Source organism: Thermobia domestica, chromosome 8 (genome assembly GCF_964235325.1).
Source record: "Thermobia domestica chromosome 8, izTheDome1.hap1.1, whole genome shotgun sequence".
Taxonomy (NCBI): Eukaryota; Metazoa; Arthropoda; class Insecta; order Zygentoma; family Lepismatidae; genus Thermobia; species Thermobia domestica.
Genome location: NC_137461.1, coordinates 11,962,826 through 11,979,980, shown reverse-complemented (window position 1 = coordinate 11,979,980; position 17,155 = coordinate 11,962,826). Strand labels below are relative to the sequence as shown.

Below are 17,155 nucleotides of genomic sequence, written 5' to 3'. Positions count from 1 at the left end.
CAGTAAATACTTTTTCTACAGTTCTCCTGAAGTGATTTCATTGTTGTCTTAACCACACGTAAATGCAAAGTTAGAAAAAGAGTAGATTGATTGTGCAATGTGTTTTTCGGTTGCAATACGTCAAGACAAAAAGCTCTCTCAATGGAAGAAGCTAAGCGTATATTATATAAAAGTGACAGTGAAGATTATGTAGAATTTGGTAGCTGCAACGAACCCTCCGAATATGAAGAGAGTGTAGGAGATGAAACTGAAGAATGAACTATGAATATGATCAAGAATCTGACAGTGGTAGTGAAACTAGTGACTCATCTCTCGACCAACCATCAACTAGTCGTAAACGGGCTTGATATGATAACGTTTTGAATCAAGATCATATTTCGAATCGCCGTCAGGGTGTAAGTGTACTACTGAAGAACCTAACTGAACACACACGGCAGCCCATACTATTTTGCGACAAAAATTAGTAGGTAATGTGAATAATGTTTCTGATAAATGTACCGTCTGAAACTGCTCATAACACCTGAAATGGTCAATCTCATTGTTCGGGACACAACTCGAAAAGCTAAACAATTGGTAGCAAATTGGAATAAATCACATCCTGCAAATGAAAAGAAATGGGCGGAAAGAGGTGAAATACAAACGTATGATTTTATTGCAATATTGTTACTTGGTGGAGTTTACAAATCGGCGAATGAAACTGTTGAAGAAATGTGGTCAATGAACAGAGGAAGGCCAATATTTCGTGGTACAATGTCAATGAAACTGTTCCGTCATTTGTTTCGCTTCTGTCGTTTCGTGGTACAATGAAGCAACAATGAAACGGAGGATAGAGACATACAAACTAGCTGCCTGCAGCAATGTTTCGAAAATGCTTCTGGATAATTTATCGAAGTTTCACAAGCCTGGAAGTGACCTGAACGTCGATGAACAGTTGGTAGCATTTCGCGGGCGATGTGGTTTAAACAATACGTACCTACCAAGCTAGGAAAATACGGAAGAAAATTATTCTGGTGCTGTGACGCAGAAGATTCATTTCCTTTGTCAGCAGAAATGAATGTCGGACAACAGCCTTGTGCTACAGTTCGAAGAAGTAATACTTTGGATCTTGTATAGCGATTGGTTCATCCTTGCAAAAACAAAGGCGCAACGTCATCTTCGATAACTTTTTCACCAGTGCTGAGCTAGCTGAAGATCTACTAGCTTTAAATACAACTGTAGTTGGAACAATTTGGCATAATCGAAAAGAAGTACCTAAATAGCTTTTGAAAGATCCCAAACGTTAAGGATGTCTTCAATCGTTTCTTTCGATCGTGAACTGATCCTTGTTAAAATTGTTGCCAAGAAACGAAAGGCAGTTGTTTTGCTCTCTTCAATGTATCACGACAAAACGATAAATTAAGAGAAAGAGAAGAAACCCGAGATTATTATTCATTGCAATGCCACAAAATCCAGTGGAATTAATCTTGACTACTTATGTCGGTAGAATTCATGTAAACGAAAGATTCGCCGTTAGTCTGTTATATTAGGGTTCAACATGCTGGACTTTGTAGCGGTAGGAGCACACAAAATTCGGATTTTGAAATTTTTGGATTGGGAAGTTGGAAAGCGACATAGACGTCGCCTATTTCTGAAAGAGCTTGGAAGGTAGTTGGTCAGTGATCAAATTCAACTAAGACTACAGAAACCACAAGGCTTGCAGTCTGGAGTTCGTCTATCACTGAAAACTCTGGAGATGGCAATTCCAAAATCACAAGCAGCATCTGCTGAAACTGGGCGCCAAGAGAGACCAAAAAAGATGCGTTGCTAACTGTGTCCATGTTTCTTCGATAGAAAAGTGAAAAAAGTGCAAGTGTTGCCTCATTTCTTGCTGTCCGGAACACCACCACACAATATGAGATAATTGCGCACGGAATATAAAACATATGAAATAAATGATGTTGAAGTTGGTGAATACTACTAGTAAGTAGGTTATGTTAACATTTGACACATTTAGTAGGTGCTGAAACCTATTGTAATAATGTTATTTAGAAAATCTGCGTGTTAGGTTTACATACAGTCATTTAGAACATGCTGAAACCTATACGGTAAAATGATATGTAGTTGAATACTTGTAGTGAGATTTTTTTAGATTAAGTTACCGCACATTAAGAACATTTTGAAAAAAATGATAATAACGTTATATATATATGACTCAGTTTACTTTGATTCATTACATTTTATGAGTATTTTGTAATTTCAATAAAAATAAAATAGTAATAAAAATAAAAATAAATTTCAATAATAAAATGCATTATAACAATTGAGTACTAGATCAACAAACATACTAAAAGCATAAGGTAAACTGAATTTCAAAGATGCAATTCATTTGAAACCTACTTATTAAAAGATGGGGTCCACCCGGACCCAGGTCCTAAAGGGGCTTATCATAAGAGAACATAGTGATAGTGTTAAATGCAACCAGCATATCAATATGGACATGAATGGATACCAAATGAATCACAAACATTAGCTTCAAACTAGAAAGTAAACCTTACTTCAACACATGGCGTAAGAAACATCACACACAATATATTACTTGACCACTTAAATCTATTCTTACTAATGTATGATTATCTTTTATGTTCTTTGCTGATATATTTGCTTCCATTTGCAGGTGACTTCTTTTTACTTCTTATGCTCTGCGGCTTCAGTATGTTTCCTTTTATATATGTTATAAGCTTCATTGTTCCAAGTTTATTACTAGGATTTATTATCATGTTTGTTGCAAGTTTTGTACTAGGTAAGTATTTGCTTTTTTTTGTTAATTACACAACTCAGGGGAGATTATGCTAAGAACAATTCTCTTAATTTTGCAGTAAATTATGACAGAAATCTCAACATTCCCATAGAATATTTAACACATAGTGAACAATGTACCCTTTCCGTGTGTTCAGAGGAAAAATTCATAAATTAAACAATCGACTTATTATTCTATGTATGATATCAACTCATTTCTTCTAATATCTCATTTTCCACGAAATTTGCGCATATAATGAAAGCTAAGGTGTAAAAAGAAATGTCCATGTATGTGCTTTTTTTCGGTTGCTTTGCGCTATCTGTTAGTGACTTTTGGTACTATTTGACTATACATGCCATGCTTGTGTAGATGTAAAAATGTCCATGTAAAATGGGACAAAGATTTAACTAACCCTATGCTTCTTACAAGCTTTTCAATATTATAACGCCGTTTTCTCCAAAATGCTGTTTTGTGACATTCCTTCTTTTCCCCCTTACCCTTAAATTGTTTTCTTCCGATGTATAAACATACACATGTACAGTGCATTTCGAAATGTTTCAAATATCCCACGTTCTGTAGAATCTAATTTTATTGCATTCTATTTCAGCATGTTTTCATCGACATTTGCGCTGTTCCAGTAAATTTACCTGTTTGTTTTACGAACAGTTTTGAGTATAGGTAATTTGTACACAGTGTATTTGATATACCATGGTGTAAACATACAAGAAGTTGAATCAATTTATATTGGTGACAAAGTCTCTCCTTGTCTTGCAATAACTCAGATGGAATTTAATCCTTCTTGAATGTAATTTGTACTCGTAACACCTAACACTATGATATAAATGCCGAGAAAATACTTCCAGTTAAGATACAAAGTATGCATTGTCATTTCAAGCTATTGCATATGCCACAAAGCAAGCTAATATAGAAATGTTTCGTCGGAAAATGATAAGTATCTTACAGTTTGAAAGATGAAATGAAACAGAATGCAATTTGCTTCGATGAATCACACACAATTATAACGATGTTATAATGTTTCTTTAACCACTAGTTGCGAAGAGTTCTTCACATGGAACTTAATCTTATTAGTGAATGCACTTTGTTAAAAATAACCATTGGCATTGCAGTATTTTCGTATTTGAAGGAAGTAGGATCATTAGCTATTATATGTAATATCAACGGAACTTTACATGTATACATCTCTAAATGCTTACACGCTACGTGCCACTTACTCGCTTAAAATTCTTTGGTAGCTCTCGGTGAAGCATTTTGAGGACATCCTAAAAGTAAGTTCCAACTATCTCTTGTGCCTCGAACGTGCAAGGCCTACTGATGACTTTCCCTCATGATTTTTGCTTGAAACTGTTTAAAAGTGTTTCGAATTGAGTTCTTTCATAGTGATTCTTTAAGTAATTAGAACAACCCTTACCTTGAAACGCTAACAACGAACTCTGTAACTTCTAATTACAGGATGCAAAACTTTCTATCTGCACCATAGATATACATTTTGCATGTTGCCACAATTTCAACTGGCGTTATAATTTGAATTACTGTCATCACACGAACCATCCGCTCGCTCAACGTGGAAACTAGATTAATAAAATTTCAATAATTATTTTAATTTAATGTGTTTTAAAACTTAGTCAACTAGAATTTAATGACAGTCCAATAAACATTCATTTCAAAGTTGATATTCTACCTTAGAGGTGTGGATTTTGGTTAAATGATCACTGTACCACGATTCACAAAACACTATTGTTGAAATCATTTTGAGACACGTTGTTTATTTGTTGTTTTAATAAATATTTATGTAGTATAGGAGTTACGAAAAAGGAGTGTTCTTAGAAATGGACACAAACTGCGTTTTGATCTACTACACATGAACGACCTAACATTCAGACAAGTAATTCCCCAGCCTAGGCCCATTCAATCACAATATCTTAAAACACTTTAAATAATAATATTAATTAAAAGTTAGTTGTATCTGCAAAATAATTCACAGCGTTATTACGTTAGCAAAAACTTCATGAGTAGGAAACAAAGTAAATGATCATATTCTGTTATTTCAGCATTAAAAGTTAACCCAAAATGCAGTAAGTTATGTTTCAGTTTCAGTATGATACCTATCTTGCACCCTGTTTTACAATACTAATCAGAATTTGCCACCACACTGAAGACAAAACTTTCAATGACCAACATAGGGCAATAGGCAAAAAGTTCTATGATTTGGTTGGTTCACTCTCATTTCTAATAAATAATCTTGAGGAGAGACGAGACAAGAGAACATTTTCATTTTGAAGCAGAGCTCTTCCAATACAAAAAATGCTTCTTTCTCGACAGAAGACATAAATTTAACCTCAATTTTCCGAGATGAAGAAGCTTCGACACTTATCTAAATGAATTAAATAAGCAATTAAAGAGAGCATGTTTAGTAAATATTAATAATACTCTTTTGCACAGCATAGAATACTTAATTATCTTTTTGATTATATAAATAACAGTTATTCTTGAGCCCATGAAATAGTATGAAATGTAATTTGGGTCAATAGAGTGGCCCAATAATTTAGTTTTTATAGTCCAAATAGTGCCATAAGAAACCTCTTATACTATGAAAGTTGATATTTGAGTAAATGTCTGTAATTGGCAAATTAAATTCAAGGCAATTCCAGTTCGTGCTTGTAAGCAGGTATTAATAGTATATACCTCCTTCTATAAGTTCAATCTTCATCACCAAGCTAAATCTTAAATGTAAGAGTTAATGTTCTGAGTTTTAGATAATATTGATTGGCTAATGCGTTGATTGATATTCTGTATTGCACTTCTTTGTTTAAGTTTTCATGATCCAGTTCCAATTATTCCTTGAATTTGCATTCTGAACATATATTTCACACAGGTCTTTAAGCAACTCCATGAAAGGTGGTGGACTAGTTACTGTATGTCATGTACAATATCGCTTTATGTTAGATATTAATGATTAGATACGTGTTTTACGACTTCTAACTTTTTTTTTGAGTTTTACCCCCTACAATTATTTCATACTTGACCAAAGTAATCCGTGAGGTAAAATTGAATTATATTAACTGGTACTCCAAGCAGCTTCACGTTTTCTATACATTTACAATATTCAATAAACATCAAGTGCACCTTTTAAATTTACAATGTGTAGAGCGAATGATAATGTATTTTGAATAGGGGTAGTGGGAGATATCGATGCGTTTTTTCTTGTTTTACCATTATTTCGTGACTCATGGATTGATCCACCTTGGGTTATATCCACATTTTTTGAAAAATAAAAAGACAATGCAAAATATTGCTTTTGAGTGGCTTTCGCCATAGTCTAATATTATTTCCTACTTACCTATAATCACTAAAATGTACACTTCTTATCTTACAATTAGCTTATTATTAGCTTTCTAAGCCTGTGACTCTTTGCTTAAAAAGAGTCTGATATTCTATACTGAAAATGTGTTGAAATCTTGAAATCGCTTATGACAACCTACAATATTATTGAATTCAGCAAATGTTTTCTAATCTCTTAGATTGTATTTGATATTATATCATTTTAGTATATGAGACATCAAAAAACCTAAAAGTAAATTATAAGGACCACCATAAAGTCTCAAGTGCAGTACCAAGAATACTAACATTTTCTGGTCGAGTAGCTTGAGTGCTGATAATCAAAATTCCAGACTACCGCATATCAGAATATTTCGTCACTAAATTTGCGATTTTTCAAGTAAATCATTAGTGCCCTGATGCGTTCTGAAAGGCAACAAACTAATTCGTAAACATTTAAAATTAAATAAAGTTGACCTTTTAAATGAACAAAATATTCAGCTGTAAAGAAAACATATATCGAAGATCACATCTTATCCATTATAGCATCTACAGCGTTTTCTTCCTTTCCTTTTATTTTTTATATGTAGTGCAAATGAAGTGCAAAGTAATATTTCCAATTTTAAATGCTTTTCTTCTCTCATACTGAGGGTAAACTCCGTCACAAAAGTAATGATACCACAGGGATACAGTATCCACGGTATAATGAAGTAATAGGTAAATATTCTCTACCAGTTGGAGGATAATAATTTTGCTGGTAATACTTTTAAATTTCCTAACTATCAATCTCTAAAACTGCCTCATTCTTAAAAAACAATTATGATCACTAAACGCAAATGAATCAAGACATTATTTATAATTTTTGTTGTTATTCAGTAACAAGTTCTTGAATATGTCTAACACTCTGACCGCATTATATATTACATTTGAAATTTAATTCCAGTTTATAATAAAATTCTAATTCGTTGATAAATAATGCTGTGTGGGTTTTCATAACTGTTGAAAATATTATCTGCTACAAGAAAGATAAATTTGATGTTAGTAGTTTCCTATTAATATCAGAGAAACAAACGATTTTCGTTCCAATTATATTAAAGCGTTTGGAAACTTTTAAAGAGCAAATCCCGAAAACTATCCCACTAGTCGTAGTTGGATCAAGCAATTACACTGGAACTGCTATGTTCTCTATCTAAAGACATGCGTTTCACAAATCTCTGGTACTAGCACAACTGATTTCTATAGAGAACGTTACGATGCTGAGAGATAATTTTATGTACCATTAAAAATAATTGACTTTACTAACCCTTTCCGGGAAAAAATCCGGAAATCGGAAAAAATTCTGGTAAATACTACTCGGTGGACTGAATGTTTGTACAAAATTTCAACCTTCTACGTGCAAAAATTAGCCCGCCCAAATAAAAAATGTACCGACCATACCCATTTTTCCCTATATAGAAGTATATTTTGATAAAAATTCACTGAGACGTCCCCAATTACCCTAGAATAATAATTCGACCGCCATTCTCTTCAGAATGGAACTTCCTTTCAGACGATATGACTCTCGTGTCTCCATCATGTATGCGAGGCGGGAAAATCCTGAAAAACCTGATTTTTCGGGTTAAAATATCCCTTTTTTCAACCCTTTGCCCCTCTGGATCCCCCCTGTTTTAACGCAGAAATCGAAAAAAATCTGGTAAATACTACTCGGTGCATTGAATATTTGTGCAAAATTTCAATCTTCTACGTGAAAAAATAAGCCCGCCAAAAATAATGAACATAGGCTTAAAAAGGGAAAAATATGTTTTAAGATTATGACGCCATCACCTCTATGTCTGGACGCAGGACGGTCTGAAACCATACGTAATGTCTTCTACAAAGCCTCTGGACTTGCAAAACAAAACACCCGGACGAAAAAGCTGAAATAGAAGAAAAATAACGCAATGTACCATGAAAAACGCGTATGGTACAAAATATTACATGGGATCCCCAAAGGGTTAAACAACTTCTAACTGTAAAAGTAGAATTTTTTCGATCGTTTTTTATTAAAAGGATTTTGTTTTACTTGATTTAAAGAACCAACTTCTTCAAGTTGCGAATTGTATTTTTGAATATACGGTAGAGTCTCTGAATGACGAGATTTCCGTAGTTGATAAGGAATGGCAGATGGTTAAGTGTGGGGCAAAATGACTGTGTTATTCAGTCAAGAAAACATAACAGTAAAGTAGAAGAGGAAAGTACACTGTTATATCAGTCAATATATTTCGGAAAGACAAATGCACGTGATTAAGATTGGAGGGGCACCTGCATGAGGCTGGCAATGTTTTAGAGGACTTTGTGACGACGTTGACGAAATTAATTACTTTGCAGTAAGCGCTACGATACACAAAATGAATAAAAAGCATAATCTGTTCCATATGGCATTTGTTTGGGACATCGGCAAAGATGAACTTATTTACTTTGTATGGCGTTTCCCACACTTATATTCGAAGATAATGGATGTAGGAATAGATTAAATTTAATGAATGTAACAAGTTTTTTTTTCTACCTACAAAGCTATATACGAATTATGATAATATGTGTATTACCTTTAATCCAGTTCTTGTATATATGAAGAATTCGGATTACAGTCACAAAAATATCGAAATTCTGGTGACTTTCACAGAAGTAGCAACTCAAGTATAGCAGGCGGGGCAACGTACATGAAATATACTGTAGTATCTGATAATATGATCATGATATGAGGGATATCGAATGAAAGAGTACCAAGATACAATATTTAGATAATTACCACACTCAACTACATAGATGGCTTTTATTTAATGTGAAAATCAAAATCTCGTTTACAGATATGAAATATTTCAATTCAAGTTGTTTCAAAGATGTGATAAATAACAGTAAATTGGTAATACTGCTTAATTGTGTTTTCTCCCGAGAGCTTGTTCTAATTAATCCTTGTAAAATATTGTACATGCGAGCGAGGTAAATGATAATAGTTTAAGAAAATTCCATTTAATACGATATTTTAAGCAATGCTTCATTTGTAATATTTTAATATCTTTGAAAACACCGAAGTATCATAAATGATTTTATGATCTTTATTCGTATTGATAAGGATCGGTTGATATGGATGAATGTTCTTGATAATATTTGAATAAGATCTATTTCCACTCTCTCTTTCTCTCTGCTAATATGTTAATGATTCTTGCATTTCATCTCGAGATATAGAACTTTCACAAAGAGAACTGATCATTCCCTACAGCCATTATCTTATGTAGAAAGAAATGTTAGATAGTGTGGAAACGAACCGAGGTTTTGTAGCTGGAAGTCAAGCACGATACAAATACCACAAAGATTGACCCAACTAAAACTTGCTTAACAAATGTTGTACTGTTTCTAAAACGAATCACATTAAAAGGGGCTGCTTCAGGTCAATGATGTTTCGAATCACACTGGTAATCCCCGTAGCTGTCGTTTGTCCTTTCCCAACCAACATTCGTAAATAGTCGGTTATACAGGTGTGTGTTTCCACGCTCTTAAGGATTCATCGTTTAGTATGAGAAGTCACACCTCGATTCTTCACGACAGCTCTGTAAAAAAATATTTGACCTGAAAAGTATTTGAAATTACGTTGATTAGCTGCATTACTCAAAAGTCCAGCACGTTACCCCTACATTATCTTACCACGTAAAATCGTAAAGCAAATGTTGCTAAGCTCAGGCATGATGTTTGGAACGAAGCGTGAATGTTCTTCCTCTAATGACAATTCCACCAGAGTGTATGCCAAATTCATTTATTTGAAGACTTCGAGGCACATTTATTTTTTCATGGTATGTCTAAGGTTAAATATGGTCTCTGTGACTTTCTCATGCTATCGACTGCTCTGTAGATATTAAACGGTTTCTTCTACTCCATGTTTCATTCGTTACAAAGGTATGGATATTTTCTGCCGTTTGCTACACTGACATCTTGCGAACAAACAAGCGGACTTGTGAAACGCCTTACGTAGTTCTCAAACATCCAACTTCAACTGCATTTTTGGTTGTCAAACGATGTGGTATTTGATAAATTGGAAGTATGAATGCACTATTACTGCTGTGTATACTTTAATATATATATATATATATATATATATATATATATATATATATATATATATATATATATATATATATGGTCCAGTACCGCTTATAGCGTAATAACGATAACACATCATATAAAGTAAAAGTTTTTTTGTTTATTACTCATTATTAATTTCAAAACTAAGAATGGGCCATTTGCTAAACTTTGGTATTAAAATCAAGGGATTTATAAGGAATCAGGGATTTATAAGAACTTCTCCTGTTAAGACAGAGAATTAAAGCACAATGAGTACTGACAAGGGAGGGTCACGCAGTTGCTCCATTAAGATCCTAAAGATACAATTGTGTTTGCTTTTGGTTTGGTATAACCAGACGAATCCCAAAGTTATACGTGCCAACGGGCGGGATATCGTGAGTTACAACATATTTTGTAATGTAAAAGCAACAAAAAATTACTTGGCAGAATAGTTTGAATCGCGTTATTTGTTCGATATTGGTTCAGTACATGGAACGCTCGGCGAATATATATCCCTTCGATGTAAAAAAACTTTGCCCCAGGGTCCCCCGCAGGGTAGGGGACGAGGTCCAACCCAAAATTTTCAAGGGCGCGGTAGCTCAGTGGTAGAGAGTTTACCTCCGGTGCATGGGGTCCTGGTGCTGGGTGCTGGTTCGATCCCAGCTCGCACCGTGACTTTGTAGTGGACATACACCGTGCTCATTGGTTTTCTCGGAGTTCTCCCGTTTCCTCCCACTTTATTCATTCTACCATTTCATTCATTTCTGATCTTCACTGTCTTCTTTAGCCTATCCGGCGTAGGCGTGGGAACAGAAACTTAAGATTTCATTTCATTTTCAAAATTTTGAAATGGCAAGAGGGGTTAAGTAGCACATCGTTTGAAAGCTGTTGTAATATAAAAGAAAATTGAATAAGTCTAGACTTCCTACTACAACCCCGTGAAAATGGAGGCGAGTCAAAATGTAAACGAAAACTAAATTGAAAAGTCTATGATCACCCCTATAAATCGGAAACGATGATACAAATGTGATAACAGGAAAGAAAATGTGGTATTATTTTCAAAGTGCAACGATTTAAGTTAACATATTTTGTTCCAGGGCCCCCACAGGGATCCAACCAAAATGTTTCAAATTGCAAGACGGGTTAAGTAGCACATCGTTTGAAAGCTGTTGTTAAATGAAAGAAGATGAATCAACTCTCGGATTTCTACGACAGCCCTATGCAAAATGGCCGTGGGTCAAAATGTAAAAAGAACTTAATTGAAAACATATGGGCACCTCGAATTCAAGATGGCCGCTTAAAATCTATATCGAAAGGATAGGCATATCAAACTGCTGAAGCTAGGAAAGATAAATTTGGCATGAATGTTGATCAGTAGGTGACGGAAAGATGCGAAATGTTCAAAAGCGCTACATCTTGAGTTCAAAATGCCGCACTATGTGTCAAACACACGTCCGCTCAAACCAGTGGTGCTGCAGAAGCCAAATGTGGTATTTACGTTTATGGTTAATAGCAGATATCCACAAATATCAAGAGTATCGTCTGTAACCTAATATGGCTGCCAGTGTGAAAAATAACTTTGCATGTCTATTGATTGGAATATTGTGACAAACCAACAAAGTTTCCGCAGCTGGATGAACTGAAATTATTTACACGTGCTTTGACACTGCTCGCTAATCTTATCAATGATTATTTTTGTATATTTGGTATTGCTTGAAATATTATGACGAACCAAGTAATGACATATTAATCACAAAAACGTTAGAATAGAGCCCCTAACCTCACTGGTGCAGCAAGTCTTTTATGCGTGAATGAGGTATGGCAAAAGTAGAAAAATACTCGAAGTTATTCGAGTTTTGTTTAGCACTATGAATAGTAAGTCAAAGTTGTGTGTTCATCGCATATTCGTTATATTCACGTAAATGATATCGAGAGAACCATGAAGAACGTGCATTAGGAACAAAACATATATGTACTGTTACGTAATGAAATAATAGTTGAAGTGAATGGAAATTCAATTGTTCTTTAGCCTTCTTATTGTTTCTAAATACTTAATAGACAAAAATAGAGATTTAGGGTTGTACTGTATGAATGACATAGGTTCTAACGGCTCATCTCGGATTCAAGGTGACCATAGATTTTCAATTAAGCTTTTGTTTACACGCCGCCATTTTCCACAGGGCTGTCACAGAATGTAGAGATTTTCTCCATCTTCCTTCATTTAACATCTTTCAAACTATCTGCTTCGTAACCGCTCTTGCTATTTGAATTTTTTTTTAGTTGGACCCCACCTGGGATTCTGTGGGGCACTAGACAAGACTACTTAACTTAAATCATTTTAGTTTGAAAATAAAGCCACACATCCTTTCCTGCGTTAACATTTGTCTCGCCATAAATTTATAGGGGTGACCATGGACTTTTCAATGAAGTTTTTGTTTACAATTTAACAGGTCTCCATTTTACATAGGGTAATCGTAGGGAGTCGAGACTTGCTCCATTCTATTTTATTTTACAACAGCTTTCAAACGATGTGATACTTAACCCCTCTTGCCATTTGAAAATTTTGAGTTGGATGCTATCTGGGATTCTGTGTGGGACTCTAGCGCAAACTTTTTTTTATAACAAAAAGTGTGTCCTTGAAAATGATGGGATACGTGTTCGCTGAGCTTTCCATTTACTCAACCGTTTCGGAACAAATCACTTGGTTCAAACTACTATGCCAGTTTTATAGCTTTTACATTAAAAAATATGTTGTAACTCCAGACATTCCGCCCAGTGGCACGGATAATTTTGGTATTGTTCTAGTTATAATATACCAAATGCAAACACAATTGTCTTGTTTGGATCTCAGCGAAGCCACTTCGTGACCCTCCGATGTGAGTACAATTATGTTCACTGCATTGTCTTAACTGAATTATCTAGTCATTAAAATACATTTACGCTAACGTCTTTAAAATCACAAAATGGAATGTGGTGTTCAATAGACCTGCAATTATAATTTAGAAAATTAAGTTTTGTGCTCCGAATTAATATGGAAACTTACAAACCCGTTCGTCCTGGGCAAGGAAAGGACAATATTGTTCTCTGAATGATTGAATATGATACAAAATTAAAAATATTTTATGGCCAGCAAAGTAGTTTTAATAACACGTTAATATCTCTATTTACGACTTTCTCGATAATTACTCGAGTTTAAGACGTCGTCCAATCTAAGACGCGCCCCGATTTCCCTGGATTAAATTAAGGAAAAATAATAATATGCTCCATTTTACTATTACTAATGCGCTTATTGATATTGGTCATTCCGGTGACTTTTATATCTCCCTCTCCCCTCTCCATGTTGCGAGACACGGCGTGATAAAAATTATCCCGGTCCCGAAAGTCACGTATGTTTAAAATTTGGTCGATATGGTTGAGTGGTTCAAGAGTTAAGTTCTTTTTATTGTCATAAATTAATCCCCCCTTCCCTTCCTCTACGTTTCTCCTAGGTTCTACCGCCAATTTAAAAATATGAAAAAATACCGGGCTTGAACGTAATCTTTGTTGAAAATTTGATCGAGATCGGTCGGGCGATTCAAGAGTTATTAAGTGTATATTTATTTTTATATATCTATCCCCCACCTCCAACCCTAAGTTTTACCTCTCAAAGGGGTATGATATAAACCAAACCACGCTCGAACCTAATCTATGTTAATAATTTGATTAAGATCGATTCAATGGTATAAACGTGATGAAGTCGGAAGCCATTTTATTTTTATTTTTTTACATATATGTCCCCCCTTCGCCGTCCCTACATTGTGCTGTTAACGCAAAATGATGTAAACACACGAGATCCAAACATTCTCTATGTTGAACGTTTTATCGAAATCGGTCGAGTGGTTCAAGAGTTATTAAGTTTTATTCATTTTCATATATTTACCCTCCACCAATTCCCTCTCCTAAGTTGTAGTAAAAATGAAATAATAGAAAACTTTCCAGGTTTAAACTTCATCCGTGTTGAAAATTTGATTGAGATCGATCTGGTGGCTCAAGAGTTATTAACTGAAGAATGAGGTGACTTTTATGTTTATATTTATTGATTTTTGCATATATCTCCCTCTTCCCAACTTCTACATTGTCTTATCAAACTGAAATGTTAAAATCCATCCCAGACACGAACGTCATCTATGTTGAAAATTTCACAGAGATTGGTAGTTTGGTTCAAGAGTTAATACGTTATATTTATTTTGTTATAATTCTCCCTCCTTCCCCTCCCTAAGTTCTACCGTCAAAGTGTATAGTTAAACGCACCCCCAGGCCAGAACTGCATCTACGTCAAAAATGTGATCCAGATCGGTATGGTGATACAAGAGATTAAGAATCACAAACATATTCACTTTAAATTTGGATCTGAAGTTTCTTTTCTTCACAGACACCGCTATTAATATATAGATAATGCATATTAAAACAAAGAATAAAGAATATGTTCATGGAACAAAAATATTGGATAACTGCATGTGAGTTGACCCTGATCAAAATAGAAACACTAGATACCAGACATGAAAGGTATTTCAAATACCCAACTATTCCATAAATACTATCAGATGTTTGGAAGTGAGATATAGGTACACTGTCTACGTTCTATTGATATCATTTCGCAATATGACACATGAAGTATGGAAACTTAAAAGTACCAATTAGGTTTAATAATCTCTATCTTAAGACTGGATTATGGCTCTGAGTCTGGCGGTTAATGATCAATGATGTTATTACAAACAGTGTTGATGGGACAACTACACTACAGGGTGGCGGAATGAGAATCAGTCTACACATAAGCCATTACTTATAGCACTGAGCACAGTTTGTAATCAAATGGGTTCAGGTTCTTGCTGGTAGCGGCAGCCTTATGTATTAATAAGCTGTACGACAAAGCCATTCCTCTGTTGACGGTACATTTTGCAGGGAAGTGAAATATTGTTGGAAGGTTCACTAATGGTTGTGGAACCAGTGATTGCATATTTTGCAAAAACTCTGTAGTTTGGTATACATAACTGGTGTCCTCATACGTAGTTTCAAAATTGCAGTGTTGTTCAGTAAATACATAAAACACACCCAACATAACTCATGCTTGGCAATTATGTTCTCCAATTTGCACTAATGATGATGCGTATAGGATCAATTTCAGTACTAAACAAGTGGTCAAGTGTGAACAGCTTCTCCTTAAAAAATGTCATATGACTATTACTTGCGTAACGTGTTATAAAACACGTGCTTATCACCACTCTGTTAGCGTAATTTACCAGTGTCAAAAGGACCTGGGAGTTATTTGTATGCTATGAGTCCCACGTCCTGATTAAGCAATAGCGTTAGGATTTTTCTCTACATGAACATCACGCAGTGAGTCATGAATGAGTCGCCCAATCTTGGAGGTAAAGCTGTAACTGCCTTTGGTGTCTGTCTCTATGCTGACGGTCATTGACAGTTCCTATTCTAATGTAACGCTCAAATTGTGTGGTACTCAAATTGGCATTGATTTGTGAATGTTTCAGTGTGGTGATCATCCGTGTTAGTAGTATGTTCACCTTGTGTAAAGGTGTGGCTATAACATAATGCTCGTAGGTATCATACTCCATTGTTACAAGTAGCAACTGCAACGTGCTTCAACGTGTAATGACCATGCCATGGAACAATTTCCCTCATGATACACAGATTGCAACATTCCTTCATACCCAGCATTATCAAATGGGGAAATATCTAAGATAATATTAATGAAATAACAAGATATATTCTGTGATACTTGATTTTCAATATTTGTGGTTAATTATGGAGCATGAGCAAATGAATTATTTTTAAATGTATGAAATACTTAATTGAAACAATGGGCCACATTCAATAGAACATTAACAACTAGAAAGCGTTGTAGCAAAAGATTTTTAATATCGGTCACTATATTCAAAATAGCCGCCAAGATATGTTCCCTGTACCAGACAAAACGTCCAGTACCACTAACATGAAAACAATTGAACATAAATGGACCAAACAAGAATTGACATAGGAAATGTCATGGATTAAATCGAATAGTGTTGTTGTGGTGTCACCAAGAGCTGTTCTTCATGGGTACCCAGGGCCCAACCTTAAAATTTTAAATGGAAACATGGGGTGAATAATACCTCGTTTCACATATTTTTAAACCTTGAAAGCGTTGTGGCAAAAGATTGTCCATATTTGTTAACGTTTTCAAAATGACCACAAGACACGGTACCAAATTTCACAATAGTAAATCCTCACGTTAAGCGGGTTTGCAAATCCAGCCTCCTAACTAAGAAAACATTTACGATCACTCCAACCCCAATCATTTCACAGATTCAACCTGTTGCAAATAAGTTGTTAGGACGTAAAATTGAATGCAGTTTATACGAAAAAGACCTTTATGTATTGCAAGACATGTAACGCCAAAATATTCACCACAAACTTATAGTGGTATCGACATAAACAAAAAAGTGTGGACCAGGACACTACTTTACACAAAAGTCTAAAGAAGCTCAGTGGAGACGTACGAACTGGTCGAGCGGTTTGGGTCAAAAGTCTATCAATCATAAGTTTATGTGTTCAAACCCTGTAGGAAGTATTGATTTCGTTTTTTCCCTAAAACTGTTCCTATTTTCATCAGAGGGCTGAAAACATTAATTTGAATTAATCTTTGACAAGTACTTTCCTGTCAAATTTGATTAGAAGGGAACATTATATGAATTGCAAGTCAAAAAACCAAAACTGAAAACAAAATATTAAGTATGTTAAATATTTCATTATTGTCCCTTGATTTGTAATGAAAAACAAAGCATTGATAATTTCAGAAGATTCTCCCCGGGTAATTGTCAATATATGAATGAGAGGAAATTAATAAAACATTATTAGTCCACTTTGAGCGTGATCGAAGATATGGCCAGAAATTTAATTCGACAGGGTCTA

The 17,155-nt window shown here is 34.7% G+C and overlaps 1 protein-coding gene across 1 annotated transcript in view; it reads left to right on the top strand.

Moving 5' to 3' along the window:
• The window catches only part of LOC145691551 (phospholipid-transporting ATPase ABCA3-like), a 146,524-nt gene that overhangs the window by 21,369 nt on the left and 108,000 nt on the right, over nucleotides 1–17,155 (top strand). Inside the window, exon 4 of the mRNA XM_081766958.1 lies at nucleotides 2,654–2,779. Within this exon, the coding sequence (XP_081623084.1) occupies nucleotides 2,654–2,779 (126 nt within the window). The remainder of the gene's footprint in view (nucleotides 1–2,653; nucleotides 2,780–17,155) is intronic.